Below are 18,574 nucleotides of genomic sequence, written 5' to 3'. Positions count from 1 at the left end.
GCTTAGTTAATGCTGTCAGAGAATTGATTGCTGTGGCTAGATGGTTAGATGTCATTGCCTATCTGCGGTAAACATGTGGATGTGCTCAGGAAATACCTTTGAGTTCTCTGAAAGAGGTTACATGAGCTTTAGCAAATATCCAGGCCTTTTGGCTTGCTTATCCATTCTGATAGACTCAACAGAATGCAAACTTCATAGTGTTGTGAAGCATCTAGTCAGTTTAATTCCAAGTTTATCCGGCTGAATGTGAACACAGATCAGAGCAAAGAAAGTTAATTTTTCAAATAACATAACATTATAGCTAGCCTTTATAATTGTTCCTGTGCTCAGTGCAACTGTATCTGATTGCATTTACCATAAGCTTCTTTTAGAAGTTTTATCTTCTGCTCATTGATGTATTTCTGTGAGATCTTTTAGTGCTACAAATGATGTGTTGATGGTATTGGTCAGTCAGCAGTCCTTGTTTTTAATGTCAAAATTTCTGTGGGGAACCATCAAGGTTCCCTGCTTTATTTGCTTTTTATGTCTGTAACCTTATTACAATATGTTTTTTATAAGTCCGAAGGTACTTCCTCACCCTTATTAGTGAGAACTCTGCCTTCCCAGACTGTGCATTGTTCCATCTGCTGTAGCCCATTTTTATGCTTGTGTTTGACGTCTCTGGAGATGCAGAACTGAAAGAGCCTTTCTGATTTAGCAAATCCACCTCCCTATTGCCTTGGGCTGTCACACCACGGGAGGAAACTGCCAAATAAAATCCGAGAGAGTTAAAGTAGAACTTGTGAATTTTTGTTCCTCCACACCTCAAACCACTTTTAACAGCTTGCATGCTATTATCTTCTCAGTTGTGGTATATTCTTAATGTCACTTTTGGTTTGGCTTTCATCCAAGCAGTAAACACATTCTGGTGCTGCTTTGTCTATAGCAGCAAAGTTTTGATCTTTCTGCTCATCCTGTATCACTTAAATTCTCACCAGGTCCTTACACATTTGACATAATCAATTTTCACCTGCCTTACCTTTAATTGCTGCAATACAACTGCAATGGGTCTGTCAGATATTTTTGCTATCAGAATAACCGCCCTGTTGGTTTTCCAGTTTTCACCTGATCATATGTGCAATACTTTTTCTCTTGGCATTTCAAGGTCTGCAATGAAATATTCCTCTTTGTCTGAATCCTGACATATAGAATGAATGACACCACTACTAAGTTCCACCAGTGCTTCAGGTGCTCACTGCTCTCCTCCTTAAGCAAAAGTGTCTGAAAAAAACCTGTTTGAATAGCAAGTACGCTCTTTCAGGTCACTCTTCACAGTTGTTCTCTGCTGTGAAGCCCAGAAGAAATTAATGGCTACTGTTGTGGTTAGCTTGAGTCTATTGTTCTCCCTCCTTCCTTAGTTACTTCACTGCAATTTCTTCTATTTTTATTTCTATCTCTAGTTGAAACAAACAAACAATTCAAAAACTTGAAAGCTGCTTTTTTTCATAATGTTGTTTTTGGCTTTATCTTTTTCCATTTTTTAACAGTGATTTCAGAATTCCACTAATTTTTTTTTGAGTCCAACCGTAAATATTATGTTTAAGCATTATTGTTATCCTCTTGGTTGGTTATTTCTACGCTGTTTGCAGCAGCCATGTTAGGCCGCTGATTTTACTTTTGTAAAAGTTATTTTTTCCACTACTTTGGGACTGTGTTACTGTTATTTGTTTTCATTCTGTACATACAGGCTGAAACGTTGTAGCATCCATAGACTGTAGACTATGGCCACAGTTTCTATCCCTAGGGTCTTGAAAGGCTCTGATTAAATCAGTGCCAAATCCTGTCTTCTTACCTGTTCTGGGTGCAGTATTACCTTTACTTTGTAGCATTTCTCATCTTCTTGTGGGCTGTGTATAAGCATGGTATGAATAATTAATCCAAGCCAGCCAGAACTACCTTTATGTTTTCATGTTTTCATGCCTGAAACAGTTTGGGGAAATAGCCAGGCTTCAGAGGGTGTCCCTTTGTACGCCTGCTCTAGGAATTTCTTCCTTCTGTGATTCCTCTACTAGCTGTACCTTGTACTTATATTCCTTAAATGTGGGGGTAGAATTTTTCCTCTATTTTTTTCCTTTAATTTTGCAACAAGGCACTGGTATAAACTGTTTCTCACTACGGATTCTATTCCTTTGCTGTGAATATTTCCTTGCTTTCTAGCATCAAGATGTCTGCAGGATAGAAGTTTCCATGGAATGGTAGCTTGATTGAGAACATCAATTGTATTTTACCTAAGTTAGCCACAGCTCATATAAGCAGTAAAGCCCATGCATAAGTAACATTCCTTTGATACGTCTCTCTGTTTGGTTGCTGTCAGCTTGAAGATGCTGTCTCCAAGGATGAGAAGTCAGTCTCCCAAAAGGCAATTGGGGTAAAGCCTGTTTGGGTGTTAAGGTGTAGCGAGAAGATTGTTTGCTGCCTTTCTCTTTTAATTTATTTTTTCCTTGGATACTGATTTACATGAGATGATTTTTTTTCACTTATTTTACTATAATGTTCAAATAGAAATAGGCTTGATTTAAATTACACCTTAGAATTTGAAATATTCCTTCATCTTATCTGGCATCTGAAGCTGGAGCCATCCTTGCTGGTTTTGTGGGGTTTAATTGGTTTGATCCTTTGTTTCAGGAGGTGTCTGCTGATCCTTCAGGAACTCTCACAGCTGCTGAAGAGAGAAAAGAGAAGGTGCCAAGCCCACATCTCAGTCACCTCGTAGTTTTGACATCTGGCAATTCGCTATATGGTTTGGCAGAGAGAGTGGTGGCCACAGAATCCTTGTAGGTTGTTTACTGTACTCGTTGTATTTGTGATCACTGAAAGCTATTGATTGTTTAAGAAATTGTGGTTACAATCCAAAGCCTTCTTGACAGGTCAAAAATTCCTATCTCTCAATGTGATTTTAAATATGAGTGATGAAGGTAATTTCTTTATTAAAGGTACAGGAGTCTTAATTCTTTGGTCTAGCAACATGCAAGCACAAGGAATGAAATTTTACTGCAGATGATCCAGTAATTTGTGGCAATACATGGCCAAATCTAACAGGACAATGTTTCTAATGGGAATATTTAATCTGTATGGTTCATTTTCACCTTATATTAAATACTTGACTCAGAACTTCTTAGTTTAAGTTGGTTTGGCTTGAGTTACCATGTTCTTTGCAATGGGTGGAAGTGTACCTATGTCACAGCACAGGAGAAGAGGAGATTATAACCAGCAATTAATGCAAGTGTTACAAAATTATTTTTATTTGATAAGAGTAATAGTAAGAGCCAGATGGGAATTATTTTTTCCTCACACGAGATGACACTTAAAGATTAGAAGTTAGTTTTAAAAATATTTTTTTCCATTTATGCTTAGATAGAAATGTATTTCCTTCTTATGTTGTTATTAACAAATTCTACCCCTGAGAAGGGATATGAGATCAAGTTCTATTTTATAGATTCACTAGTATAAAATTAGGTATGTTATTTTGAAATTCTGAGATGGATTTATTAATATTGATGTTGACTGTCCTGCAGTGGGAATTGCATGACTCTTGGTCACTGACTGTTCCGGTTTGGCCAAATTTAGAAATACATTCTCTGAGAGAAGGCAGGCCACAGACCACCCCTCCCCCACCAGGTTTGGGAAAAATTGAATTTTACTCGAAAGAAAGTGAAAGAGATAAAAACTATTTATTTAACAAACACACAGAAAAAGGATAATGATGCTAAATAATAAAACCTCTCGCTCTGCTGAGAGAAACCTGGGAAAGTTTCAGAGTCCTTCCATAGATCTCTCTCTCCCCTTCCTTGGAGCTGGGACGGGATGGTGGGCTCACCTCCAGGGCCAAGGCCTCAGTGGAAATTCCTCCTGATGTATTCTGATGTTAAGACAGTCCAGCAGAGGAAAAAAAAAAAAAGACAAAGTCCCAGGAAAACAAAAGTTCAACTCTCTGTCTCTCTCTGGAGAAAGAAAAAGGAGCTGAAAAACTGGCTGAAAACAAGCCGGGTGCTTTCCCCAGTCTCTCTCTGCTGCTGCAGCTGAAAAAAAAAGCCTCTATCTCTGTGTGACCTTGAACAAGCTGCAAACTGCTTTGAAGAAGTTTTGCTCAGGTTTTCCTCTCCCCTCTCAGGCTCATTTTAAAGGCACAGAAAGACACAAAATCAATTTCTGGGCATGGGGCAGCGATAGGGGATACACATCACAAAGTCACCCCAAGACACTGACTTTACTAGACCTTGGCTCAGACTTTTGCAGTGTATCCAGTAAAATAGAAATATGAATTGTTGATATTCAAGCCTTAGTCTCTTTATTCAAGTATTTTCTTGTTCGCAAGTACATTTTAAAATTGTCAGAATTGAGAATGCTAGTTGATATGCTGGCGTGCAACTGATACAGTTCTTCTTGGGACTAAATTTTCCAAAGTTGCGTATTGTTTTTGCCAAATATGTCAACTGTGGAGTAAAAATTGTAAGGACACATGCCAAACATTGCACTTAGTTCACAATAAATTTTCTTTGCTTTCAAAGGGTGTTTCTGGCTGAGCAGTTTGAATTTCTTCAGCCTCATCTTGATGCAGTGATGCCAGCTGCCAAGAAGCCTTTTCTTCAGCAGTTCTATTCTCAGGTCAGAATTGTGTAATTCACAGCTGATTTTCATACAGAAGATTTGAAACTTGTACATTATAGTGCAAATACTTGTACATCATAGTTATATATTGCTCCTACTAGCCAGAAATTTAAAGCATTGAATTTTATTTTTTTCTTTTTCAGACAGTGTCAACTGCCAGTGAACTACGTAAACCAGTTTATTGGATTGTTGCTGCTAAAGCCATTGACTATGAACAAATGCTGCTTCTCATGGCTAATGTGAAATGGGATGTGAAGGAAATCATGTCACAGCACAATGTATATGTAGATGCTCTTTTAAAGGTGAATAGTTAATGGGAAATAGTGTGCTAGAGTTTATATAAACACTACATTGCTGTAATACTTCACTAAAACTGTTAAAGTGACATGGCTAGGACAATACATCATCCTGACAAATGGGAAATTACTATGAGGTCTGTCCAGAAGTTTCATTATTCTTGCTTCTAAAGCATTGTTTTCAGTGATGATTTTTTTGACTACATGGTGTGTGAAAGTGACCGCAAAAGTTTCATGAGTCTCATGTCTAAGTCTTGAATGGTAGAGAAACATGTAGTAAACAGAGTAACACTGAGGGAAATCCAGTGGCCAGAGATAGCCTTTAGCTGGAGATAGTTAAAAAAACCCAAACCACACTATTTGCTCTTCCAAATAATTTTGCTGATTGTCTTTGAGATGTATCATATGAGCTGTAGGTCAATTGAGCACCAAAAATGATCATGCAGTATCTGACTGAAGTTGCTGTATTTAGAAGTTAACATTTGAAAAGGAAGGGAAGCTATTCAGCCAACTGGTCAATTGCATTCCGTAGATGTCATTATACAATTGCCACGTCTTATGGCATACAGAACTGGTTCTTGGGACAAGCCTTTCCTCATCCTTTTATATATGCCTAAATAATGTTTCTAAAAGTCTTCAGAGGGAAGTTCTGGCAGTGGTAGAATTCTGCAAATTAATTATACTATATTAATTACTAATTCTTTTCAGAGAAACTGAAAATTTTATTTTAAAGATGTGTGAAGTGTGAATCACAGAATAAGCTACACATCTGTGTGGAATAACAGTTTGGATAACACCTTCGTACTTTGTAGCTCTTCTCTGCTTAAAAAAAAAATCAAGGCAAAGAAGGAAGAATTTGACAGAGGATATATCATTGCACTGAATTTGATGGAATCCTTGTGGTTATCCTTGTTTATGCTGCCGTGACCTTTTGAGACCAGTTTGTCCTTAAAATAGTTGATCTCTGGGGCAAAACTTTTTCCTTCTGTGAGTATGCAACTGCTGGTGAATTTGCTTCAGAACAATCAGAGCTAATACCATTTAAAACCAATTTTGGTCTCTCTATTCTATAACTAGCGCTAGTTGCTACAAAAGCTTTTAGATAACTGCTAAGCAATGAGTGATTTTCTGTGTACACTGGAGCTCCAGGGACGTCAAATGTAAGCACAGTGTTTAAAGTAATAATCAACTATTTTCAGTCATGTGCACACATACACAAAGTTTTATATTCAGTCATAGTATGTTGGAAGCAGATAAAGTGGGGAAAGAGGATTGTTAAAGAAATTTATTATCCTGGAGCATTAGGCATCTTCATCTTCAGAGGAGTGAGCTGTATGCCTGTTAAAGCATGACATTGTAGTACCCTGCATCTTCTTGCCAAATTAAACTTTCAGAAAATTTGTGTTAAATGCCAGTTGATTACTGAGATTCTCTTCTACTGAAAAAATCTCTTCTGATTTTCTTCACTTACTGAATTTTTAAGGGGGGGTGTAAGAAAAAAAGGAAAAGGAAGAAACCGTAGATTAACAGCCTTGGAAGTAAAATCTCTGTGGGGCAAATATGATCTTAAAAGAATGCACATCAAATAGCTTTTGCTAGTTATACAGAGGAGTTCATTACCAGTCTGCTTGATATTGAAGTCATTTGATACTTTTTTAAATGATAAAGGCTTTAATCATTGGCACAGGACTTCGTTTCACTTTATTTAAGTCACAAAGTCATTGTAGCAGTAATTGCATTTAGTTATGACTAGTTTCTCACTTGTAGTATCAGCTCAAATCCATCCAGTCCATTGATGATCCATGTGGAAAGAGGTGCCTTCCTGTAATTGGAATTGTTATCTAAAGCTGCAGTGTGGTCCTAAACTGTTAGATTTGGCCTCTTTCACTGGGTGCTCTCAGCTCCTTCTAAAGCACTGAGGAATTATCTAATGTGGAAGGTTGAAGAATGAAAAGTGGTTACAATATTTCTGAGCTTCTCTTCGAAAGCTGGTGGGGCAGGTATTTAGAGGGATAAAGAGATCATCACTGGATTTTCTTCAGTGGCTGTATATTGACTTAAAGAAGCTAAATATAAGTGTAGGGAGTGAGGCAGTGAAAATGGCATTTGAAGGATAAGCTACTTGGTTCATTTTCAGAGGTGTCAGTTTCACAGAGAACTACAGCTCTGGAGAACAGAGCAGCAGTTCGTTTAAAAAAAGTCACTGAGGTAATGTTGTGAGTGATACACTAGAAAGTGCTATGTTTTCTACTTTACACATTAAATTCTCTATGTTTTGTGCCTATTAAGCCTCTCTGCTTTGCTCTTATTTTTCAGTATTCTCTCATGTGCATTTCTAATTGGTTGTTGCTGTTGTTGGATGTACAGAGTATGATCCATTTTATGCTAAAGGAATAAACATCTTTTATGTTTTATCAGGAATTTGAAGAATTTAACAGGAGGTTGAATGATGTGTCTAAGAGAGTCCGTATTCCATTGCCAGTCTCCAACATCCTTTGGGAGCACTGCATACGCTTGGCCAATAGAACTCTTGTGGAAGGGTAAGTATTTATGAAAGTCTTGCTTTTGGGTAAGTATGTCTAGAATGATAATGTTTATTATTAGAGTTAAAAATTCTAATTTTATAGTGTTCTTGTGAGTTCATGTTCTTCTGGGGACCCTAAAAATTATCAATGCTTAAAATACTCCTTAGCAGTTGTTTCACAGAGTCTGGTGCAGCATTGAGCCTAAAGGGGGTGGTCTTGTTCCTAGATACTGCTGAAGAATGACAATGAATGTTTTACCGAAGCATATGAAAATACACTACTCTTTCAAAGAAACTTCTGTCTGAAAATTATGATTTCCCAGCAGGGCAAAGAAGGAAGTTAAAATATAGTTGTCAGTACTTCTATGATGATGCCATTTATCTTTGCCAGGAAGAAAATCAGTTATCTTAAAGTAGCCATGGAATATGATTTTTGCAAATTCATCAAGAACAGAGAGGTATCTTAGTTGGCTTGATCAACAGAGGCTCGAGCCCCTTAGTCAGGAACTGCTACACCTTGCTCATCCCTCTCTCTTTTAATCAGTGTCCCAGTCTTTTCAGATGCAATTTTGTAGCCTGAGTGTTGCAGACTTTTCATCCACTGCATTTATTTTTATGGTTTTGTCCCCTTGCTACGTGTTTGGGCTCTTATCAGAACTTCTTCTGCATCATAGAATATGTGCTGTCTTCCACTCTTTCTACATATGTTTCCATGCTTCTTTCCTGGTTATCTTTACCCTGTTCACTCCCTACTACTTATTTTACTTCTTTCCATCCCACTCTCCTGCTGTCTGCTCTAAATTAGGACCTCAACAAAACACCCTTCTTCTCCAAGTGTTGGCTGCCTATTGAGGATCATCAGCTTCCACTGCTTCCATAAAGCCATCATTTTTTATCTCATGCCTGTTTGTTTTCATGCCATCATCCTTTTGCAGTCTCTAGAGAAATCAGTTCATGTTCAGGGTGACTAAATCCATCCATGACCTGCTTCTGGCTTCTCAATTCCTTCATATGACATATAGCCTATACAACTAGCTTTCCTTTTTGAAATTTTATTTTTCACTTATCATGCCTCAAATAAAAGGAAGTGAAACAAAGGCATATCTCTTCTCCTCCCCCTGTTCCTCTTACCTTTCAAATAGGTAAGAGTCAGTCACTATCAACCTCCTCTACCTCAGCCTTTGTGTTTGTTTTCAACTTGTTTCCTTTTCTTACATCACATCTCATTCATCTTTTGTGGCTTCAGTGTACATGAACCATTTAATCCTTAGCTCTGAAGATCATCACTCATATGTCTTGCTCCATGCTGCAGTTTAGGTTCATGCTTGTGACTTACCATGAAACTTTGACCTTTACTTTCACCTAAGCAGGGTGAACTAGGAATACTTTGCTGATATAATTTGTCCTGTACCATTTCTGAGGGTGTAAAAACTACTCATTATCATCTTCTCCCAAATATTTGCCTGGAATTTCTTATTCTTGGCCAGTTCTGTTATTTTTACATATCTTGTAGGTTCTTTTCCCACTGTGGAAAGGGAAGGAAGGTGTTCTGAATAGGTGACTCTCTGAATACGTTCATAACTTCTTTTATCTCTGAATTCAATGAATGTATGGAGTTAAAAGCCATGAAGGAGATGTTTCTCATCCAGTCATGCAGTCAACTGACATTGCTTTCGTCAGGCTCTTCACTGAATGAAGAATTACCTCCACTGCAGTCAGCTATATCTTTCTTTAAATTTTGTCCTTCCCTATCTCCTCATTCAGTGTTCTCTCCTGTTTCCCTGCTGGCTTCTTGGGCCTATTGAAAATCATCTTCTAGTCTTCTATGAAGCTCCGGAGGACTTTTGCCTTGGTCCTCTCTCTTTTTGCCTCTGTTAGTTTTGCATTCTGCAAATTCTTTCTGTGTTCCAACTCTAAGTGTGAAATTTCTTCTTATTCTTTACCTGACCTTGCTGTGTATCCAGTTCCCAGCTGCATGTTTCTGCTGCCTCCTTTGCATCAATCCTAATAGTCTAGGGACTGTATAATAATTAGGATCAGCTTCATGAATCTATGGAAAAACTGAGCTTGTTTTATATTTGGTAGAGGGGAAGAGTGGAAACAGTTAGGGTTGTCACTTGTGGGTGCAACTGGTGGATGAGCTGGATTAAGTTGCTCAAGACACTGTGCCTCAGACCCTGTACACAGCTGAAACTGGCATTCTTGAGGCCATTGCAGTGTCATTTCCTTTGATCTTGACAAATGCAGTCCCTTATCTGTTTGAAGAACTGCAAAGATCATTTTCCTTATTTATTGCCTATCACTCCACTGTGATCCTTGCTAGTATTACCCTGCTGTTAAGCTCATCTGCTGTCTCCTCTAACCTGTCACTAATTTGCTGTCAATCTGTTCTCATTAGAACATCAGCTTCTCACAGAGATGAGCAGTGCTGCTACTACCCTTTATCGTCTGCTTGCTGTGGCTGTTTTTGAACAAATACCTTTGTGTCTTTCTTTGATGCTCCTACTTGGTTCAGCAAGCTCCTGGTGACCATTCCTAAAGCTGCCATGGTACCTTTCAGACTCCAGTGGTCATGCTCACTTGAAACCACTGTCCAGTGTGCTAATGAGCATTGGTTTAATTTCCTCTAACCTACTTATAGTAAGTTGTTCAATGTAGGATGATTTTTAGTGGCTTTTGGGAGAGGAGAATGTGATTTTTCTAAGTATCACTGGGTACAGTGGGTTTCTGTTCGATGACTGGGCTAAAATGTGTTATGCTACTGCGAATAAAGCTCTGCAGCAGACATCTTAAGAGAAGTTCTTGTCTGCTTTTGACTTAAGACCATAATTTTGCTCCCCTTCAATGTTCAAAAGACTAAGTTAACTTTGATAAGCAAAATTCATTTTTATTTCCTTCTAAGTTTTGCTTTTCACTGTTTCTCTTTTTAGTTATGCTAATGTAAAGAAGTGCAGCAATGAAGGACGTGCCTTGATGCAACTGGATTTTCAACAGTTCTTAATGAAACTAGAAAAGTTAACAGACATTAGGCCTATTCCAGATAAGGAATTTGTGGAGACCTACATTAAAGCATACTACCTGACAGAAAATGACATGGAATGCTGGATAAAAGAACATAGGGTAACAATTAAATTTGCATTCTTTTCCTGTCTATTGAGAAAATTCACCATGATGATAAAAACATGCTAACAACTGTAAATAATCAATCCTTCCATATGTTAAAAATGAATATAGGCATATATAAGTATATTTTCATTTATTACAGTAAAACCTATGTAGGAAGCAGTATAAATATAAACGTATGTGTGCATGTACATTTTCCTTTTTATCATATGAAGTTAGTATGTGCTTGAACTGGTTCAACATCTGAGGACTGGGGAGGATGACTGAGCCAGTCACACCTGCCTATTGGATCAAAAAGCGCAGAGAACTAGGGCAAAGGGAAACCGAAAGCATTTGTGAGCTGTTCAGAATATGCCAAAATGCACAGCTTGATCATCAAGAATTATGTTTTGGGATCACACCATTAGGTTTTGTATTGCCTTTGGGAGTAGATTGCTTAAACTAAGTTGTATGGCACAATGGAGAAGATTTATTGCTTTTTCTTCATTTGATAATGCTTAATCACCATTTCTTGCTGAGACGTCTGTGTTTTGAGAACATTCAGATGCTTTCACTATAGCATGAACTAACAATTATAACAGGTCTGTGTAAGTAATAGTCACATGCTATTGGAGATACCCATCTTTAAAGTAAGTCTTTTAAAGTGGAGCACTTGAAATCTGTATTTTGGGATTACTTTAAATCCCACTAGAAATGGAGGCAAAAGTATGTCTTTGATAGAATTTTCCTTGTATTGCCTGGAGCCCCAAGAGAGATTGTGAGCTATGGGGTTTGATGACCTACAGGGAAAAACTTTTTTAAACTCATTGGTGGAAGCTATGTTTTGGATAGTTTTAGACATAAAGGTAATACTGGCAAATGTGGTGTTTTCACAGGTGCTAAGAATTATTTTCTTCACATTTTTGACATTTTTTCTTCCTTTATCATGTACTGAAATCAAACTTGTTTGGACACTGCAGACAGAAGCATTTAGAAGCTTATTGGAAATGGGAAATCAAAATAAAAAAGATCACCAACATTTATCATTGTTAAAACAAAGTTTTTGTGTTAAAAGCTTAACCATTTGCATACGTATTTCCCACCAAGCCTCCCAAAGAAAGGGAAATACATTAAAAATTGATTTATAAACATGTTCCCAGAGTTACTTTCTGTGAACTCTGTCCAGTACTTTTAAAGTCATAAGCATTTTCCATTATAAGCTGCCATGTAGCAAAATACAGTCTTGTCCTCTCTGTGCCTCAACTATGAAAACTATCCAGACATGACTTAACTACAGCTTTAAATCTCCCTTGTGTACTGATGCTTCTATCCGTTGTAAAATCCACACTGAGTATGTCTGCGTTTTTTAAAATTTTCTATCTTTGTCTGGTGTTTTATTCTGCTCTAACATGATCTGCTTTTGTTTGCCAGGAATATTCCACTAAGCAGTTGACCAATCTGGTGAATATTTGTCTGGGCACCTACATCAACAAAAAGGCAAGACAGAAGCTGTTAGCTACCATTGATGACATAGACAGGCCTAAGAGATAACTGGCGAAAGTTGCTTTCTTTCTGACTTGTACCTTTTTCTGTTCATGTGAAGCACACGGACATTTCTCTCGTGGACTAATGACAACATTAGAAACATTGTGCATGACCTTTCTTACCAACATTGGAGGCACTCTGAAGTGACATAATGTTCTAAAATATGAGTTTTCTAATCTGTAGATTTCTTTTCTGTTGTACTTTTTTTTTTTTTTTCTGGTTACTTGCCCTTAGTAAAGGGCCACCATTTGTGTATCATTGATGAGCTGTATATTTTGCAAAAGTGTATACTGTAAGTAAAATCAAAATCAGAGAGAAACACATTGGCTTAATATATCATTGATGCTCTTTTGAAATAAAAGGGCTACTTGGAAATATGATTTCTTTCTTCCCTGCTTTCACCTTCAGAAGTTGTGCTGTATTATGGACCAGTGTAAAATGAAAGGATATGTATAATATTTGATTGATGTATCCTGCATGTGGATTAAGAGTGCAGATCAAACAAATACCCTCATGTTAAAGCCCATCATCTTTATATGTATTTAAAAATGTCTTTTTATTTCAGAATTAATTTAGTCATATCAAAATTATTGACTTCAGATTAATAGAAGGTAATAAAATTGTACGCTAATATGATTTCTTTGTGAGACTTTATTTTTCCAATTCAACAATGCAAAATGGCAATAATGCCAGGGAACTGGAATGTTTTTTTGACTGAAGTTTTGGATTGATACTAAGATAATCTTCCCGTTTCCTGCTCTGCTGTAGATATCCTGAATGATCCTGAGGAAAGTAAAATGACTTGACTGCATATGTGTCCTAGAAATCAATTTGTCAGAGCATCACTGACTTCACTGGAGTTTTCAGGTTTACATTTGTTTTCAGTATGTAAACTTTCAGGAATTTTATTTTTTATTACACAATAAACTTTTTGCAGTGCTCTCAGACCTTTTTAAAGGAAACATGGAGCTAATAGGTAATTTATAAATAAAAATAAATTACCTAGGCTGCAATCCACTAATGTGTACAACATGGTAAATGCTCAGTTTGGGATTCATACTTGCCATTGTACTTTAATTCAGATGTGGGGGAACCAGGACTTAGCGAATGTCAGCAGTAGTGTAGTGACAGAAAATTGCCCCATGGAGTCATCATAATTGTTCTTTTCTGTGGCCTAATTTCCTCCTCAGAAGTGTCCTGAGCATCACTGTGTGAGTTTAGAGAAAGCCTGTGTACAGTTTTAGAAGAATGATAGAATTTACATTTTAAATATTGACTGCATGGTATTCAGCTTCCTTGTTTATCTGTATTTTAAAGGAAATAAGATTTAGAACAAAATTTAACACTGTTCTTTATTGACCATGCTGTCTTGCCTAGTTCCGTTTAAAACTTGCTTAGTGGTTTGTTACCATATGTGTTGAAGCTGAATCAGTTTCACCCTCATTAAAAAGGTGATTCAAATGAAAGTGTGGACTTTTGCGTCAGCGTATCTGCCCTGGAGTCAAATCCTGAGCGAGAGCTCCTGGAAGAAACAGAAACATGTTGGGGACTATTAGTGTAAAATATCTTTCAATTTTCTTCTCTTGGATGAAATAAGAAATTCAAATATCTTTACCAGAGCTTTGGTGAGCTGAACACATTTAATTTCTTCTGAACTGCTTAGGTCACTGTAATTTTATTGCTTACCAGAAGGTAGAGGTGTAGTCATTGGAATGCAAGGTCAAGGTGAGCAATTGCATGAACTGCAATCAGGAGTGGTTTTTTTTGTAGTATATCTGTAGTTTGACTTGTTATTTTTAAGCAAGCCCCCAAATAAAAGAATGTGCAAGAAGCAGTGTTAAGCAGCAAGTGTTTGATCTTCATTCATATATGCCTCAGAAATCATTATATTTTCCACAAGAACCTTCCCATGCTGTCCAGGATTGATGCCAAGGAGGAAGCCACACAGCTAAAGGGCCTACATACACTCTTAGATACATGTTTTTAGGTTGCCCTGTTTGAAATCAGGTGTTGGACTCAGTGATCCTTGTGGGTCCATTCTAACTCAGAATATTTTTTATTACTTTGTTCTGACTGACTAATGAAGCTAAGTTCTTGCTGAGTGCTGAACTGTTACCTTATTAAGGATATATTTGGTAGTTTCCATCCTCTGATAATGAGAATTTTTTATAAACCATTGATTTTTGAGCATCTCTGTGCATCTATGTTCTCCTGTGCAATAAGAAGCCTCTTATAACTGCTTTTTCTGCAGTAGAGAATATGGCTTAAATATTCTTCATGTTTTAGAGGAGTGTTTTGCAATACTTTAATAATTGAAGAAAATTTCCTTCAGTCTCCAAGAAGACTGAGCAGCAGTGCAGAAGTGGGCATTTGTCAGTCCTTCTTTAGCCTGATGAAGACTTTAAATCCTGGTGCCCAGACACGAAGTACTCTGATACTTGTCAAACTCAGCTGGAGCACAGATGAGCAGTTTTCAAGTCTGGTTAGGCAAAGCCTATCCTTACACACAACTGGCTTTTCTACAGTCAGCTTCTCTCAGTTATATCTCATGGTGACACTGTTCTTCAAAAAAGCAGCTACTGGGACAAAAATAGGGGGAAGCCAACTGAGTGCTTGCATGGCCCTGGTGTAAGATTGAGGTCCTTGCTTCAGTATAGGTTTAATTATTCAAAGCAGAACGACATTAATGAGAAAGAGCATCCTGGATCAGCAGTGCTTCAGCTGAAGGGATAGTACACAGAGCAGCCCCCAGAGGTGTTAATTCAAATGCCTGATCTGGGTAGGCACATGGATGTTCCATGCTTTCAGGCAAGTAGCTACATTTTCAGATAATTGACTGTTCTCGGTTCCATTGACTCGCTTCTGATCTTCAGTGGGAAAAACTAGGCCCTGTCCAGATCTGCTTAGCAAGCCCTTGATGTGGAGTGTAGATTATAGCTTGTGTTCGCTGAAAGAACAGCCTCCCTTCTTTGCCCTTACTCCTTTAGGGGACAAAAGAGGACAAGTGATCAATGGCTGCCTCAAAGCTTCAGTGAAAGGTTTGCATTCCCTCTTAATTTTTTGCAGATGTGAATGATAAAGGTATGTCTTGTGATAGATACCAAATGCAAAGCTGTGGATGTGGTGATGCCTTTTCCTGGTCTTAAAATCAAGAGTCAGACATGGTTAGAAGGGGAAAAGGGATTTTACCTTGGTACTTATTTTAAGGATCCTTAGGTGCACTATGTCCAGGTCGAATGCACCAAAATGCACACCACAATGCACACCCCAAAAGATCTGGTGTAACATTATAGGTTTTACTAATTAGCATATCTATCAAAGATTCCCCAATGAGAGGCTTGAGTGAGCCCCCCTCCCCAAGGAACCTTCCCCTGGATGGTTCTATCTTGGTTTACAGAATGTGTTCTGGAGAGGACATTGGGGTCTGGGGCACACTGATCCCTAGCTACGAAGCTTCTAAAATGTTTAGTCTCCTAGCTGAACAAACAAGTCCAAGAATGTAGGCAAAAAGCACTAAGAATACAGAAGTTGTAAAAAAGGTGTAATGGGTATAAAAGAAAAGGCAAAAAATCTTCATGGCATGAGTGGGTTGTGCTCTTTGCTTGTTATTGTGTCACAGAATGTACAAAATTATAAGGATCCCCTCTTCTTACGATGAAAGTGATTTATTTGGGGTCTTTCCCTGTGTAAGACCTGCTGTATTGTAAATGACACAAATGGAGATGGACAAAAATTGCAGATTTATTGTGGTTTTGATGGTATCTATTTTTTTATAACCACTGCTTGAAACAGCATAGCATAAAGGCTAAATGTACTGACAGTGGGATTATGGTGCAAATATGGAAATAATGCAGTTTGCAAGCAGCAAGGTTTCTGTGTTTGCTGGCTATTTAAGGATATTTGTGAGTGTGTTGTTTTTGCACTGCCAGAGCTGGTTTTCATCACAGCAGAGACTTGGTTTTTAAGGATCTTCTGCTCATCCATGAGATCATGAAGTGTTATGTGGAGCAGCATCTTTAAGTAATACTCAGGACTTCACAAACACGTGTTGTGTTTTGGTTTTTTTGAAGTAGGCAGAAGTCAGTACCATGCTGTCCTGGGTTGCAGTGTATTCTATTACCATCCCCATCAGCTGTTGAAATCAGGTGGGGCAGTGTTTCCTTGCCTCCTCCCCCCAGACTATCTTTCTGTTAATTGCCCATCATTGTCCTGCCACATGACTCAGAGATAACTCCCTCCGGACTATCTTCTGTTAATGAGCCTAATCAACACTTTGCCTCATGACTCGTTACCCCATTGTGAGATGCTCCACCCAGAGGGAGGAACCAAGCATCCCAGCGTGGATATAAGCTGAGGCTGAACACCAGAGACACTGGATTTCCAGAGGACAGGAGCTACACAGCCACCATCGGACTTCCTGAGGAAGAGCAGACTGTTTTACTACAGGATCACTGCTTCAGAGGACTGCAGCCACCATTCTACCTGACTGCTACCACCACCCTGCCTAACAGGGTGTCAGGTTGTACCTTGACTCTGTCAGTTTGACAGTGTTTTCTTTTACCTTTTTTTTTTTTTTTTTTTTTCCCCTTTTCTTTAATTTCCATTAAATTGTTATTCTGACTTGGTGCCTCCCACTGGTTTGTTTTCAAACTAGCACACATGCCATATGATAAAATACATGCTTGAGAAACAAATGATGACATGAGTAACCTTGGTTTTTGTGTTGTGAATCCACTGCTTAATTTTGTGGAGTATTCTGTCCAGTCCCAAAGAGTTTACATGTACAAGCTAAATTAAAAATGGTTGCATGTGAACTAAACTCGAGTCTACTTGGCTATTCTGCTAAACAAAATCTCTACAGTATCTCTCAGCTGTGCTGGTTTGGTCTGAAACTCTGGATCTGGATATGAAATGGATGTGAAAAAAATCTACTTTCAGAGCAGAGATGTACAGATCTGTGTTACATTTGTAGATTATCTTGCACAGATTTCAATATTGCCAGATTTAAAGTTGTCAAATAACTGTCTAAATGTGTTGAGCTTTGAAAAACAAAGTATATGAGCAAGCTGAAGATCTAGGAGAAGAGAGGCAGTGAGGTACCTCTTGTCACTAAGCACAAAATGAATGATCAGATGTGCAAAATGACTGCAGGTATTTCTGAATATCTTTTTTTGGTTTGTACCTGTATGTATTTCCTACCCTATATCACTAGTAATTTTTATTAATACATAAAAAGTCATCCCATTCATTGCATTTCAGTAAACAATAAAAAAGAAATGTCACTTGAGCCTTAAAATAAAAAGAATCCTTGTACAGGATAATCATTCTGGGGCTGCTGTCTGAGAGCTGCAGGGATGGCACGTGAGATATGCACCATAAAATTGTGTTCCTTGAAATTCATCCATATAGTATAGCATAAATATTTACACGCACAGAGCTTTGTGTGCAATGTAAGGAACTACCTAAAAAGAATGGCAAAACTGAACAGGCCACATGCTATTGATTTCTCTGCCATCATTGACACTGACCCTAAAGCCTGGGTAGGTAGAGCAGAAGTGTTTCTTTGTGGGAGTAATGGGTGTTCATTGAGGATAAGGTCATAATCTGGGTTTGAATTCTGAGCTTTGAGTACACCTGAGTTACCATTCTGCTCCCACTGCCACTGCCTGTGTGTGCTGCTGCTGTGTGCTCTGCAGGAAGCACCATGCGTGAGCCGGCTGAAGAGGAGCTCCAGCACAGCCCAAAACATTGAAAGCAGCAGGTTGGACACTTGGTGGAGCAGGTTGCTCCTGCCCTGAAGGAAAGCTCATGGATAGCCATGCTTGCTGTCCTGGCTGCTTGGGGAGGATACTTGTTTGAGATGCACAGCACTCCTGGGTCAGGGCATGGGCGGATCAAGTGGAAGGGCACCCTGGTGAAAATGTAGCTTGCTCTGGGGCAGCTTGCTGTCCTCTTGAAACCTCAGACCCCAATAAATGCAGGACTTTAGATGCCTGATGCAGTTATTAGCGCAGTACTAAGCATCTGTGATTTTTCAGGACCATTTATTTCTAGAAGTGTAGGAAAATGTCATTTATGTAAATGAATTTGACCTGGGGCTGATTCCTGGCCCTGAGCAGCTAGTTCAGCTGTCTCCTCCAGCACAGTTAGAATATTTAAGCAGCCAAATAGTCTAACCAGCTGGGTGGTCATGGGTGGTTTATAACGTGCTACATTTCACTAGAGAAAATTTTTGCCATGAATAGTAGTGGTGCGTCATGGCTGTAATGCCATGAGCCCTTCCTTCCCCCTTGCAGATGCAGCCCAGTGCTGGGCTGCAGTCTCTGCTGTTCAAAAAGGCATTTCCTTCTCAGACCTTTATGCTGAGTTCTGTTTATTTTTAGTGAGGTGTTTACTTCTGCCTTCAATTGCTCAAAATATCTGCAGTGAGATGCAGGGCTCTGGGTGATGCACAAGTGCT

The 18,574-nt window shown here is 38.5% G+C and overlaps 1 protein-coding gene across 3 annotated transcripts in view; it reads left to right on the top strand.

Annotated features, from left to right (window-relative positions):
• VPS50 (VPS50 subunit of EARP/GARPII complex) overlaps window positions 1–12,750 on the top strand; it is an 84,879-nt gene extending 72,129 nt beyond the window's left edge. For all 3 annotated transcript variants that reach the window (XM_048305471.1, XM_048305479.1, XM_048305463.1), the window contains 6 exons: window positions 2,665–2,813; window positions 4,548–4,644; window positions 4,791–4,949; window positions 7,362–7,483; window positions 10,398–10,587; window positions 12,001–12,750. In XM_048305471.1, coding sequence (XP_048161428.1) covers window positions 2,665–2,813; window positions 4,548–4,644; window positions 4,791–4,949; window positions 7,362–7,483; window positions 10,398–10,587; window positions 12,001–12,120 — 837 coding nt within the window. In that variant the 3' untranslated portion in view covers window positions 12,121–12,750. The remainder of the gene's footprint in view (window positions 1–2,664; window positions 2,814–4,547; window positions 4,645–4,790; window positions 4,950–7,361; window positions 7,484–10,397; window positions 10,588–12,000) is intronic.
• Window positions 12,751–18,574: the final 5,824 nt, after the last annotated feature.

This window comes from Corvus hawaiiensis, chromosome 1 (genome assembly GCF_020740725.1).
Source record: "Corvus hawaiiensis isolate bCorHaw1 chromosome 1, bCorHaw1.pri.cur, whole genome shotgun sequence".
Taxonomy (NCBI): Eukaryota; Metazoa; Chordata; class Aves; order Passeriformes; family Corvidae; genus Corvus; species Corvus hawaiiensis.
The sequence above is the reverse complement of the archived record's forward strand: the minus strand, read 5'-3'. Positions and strand labels throughout refer to the sequence as shown.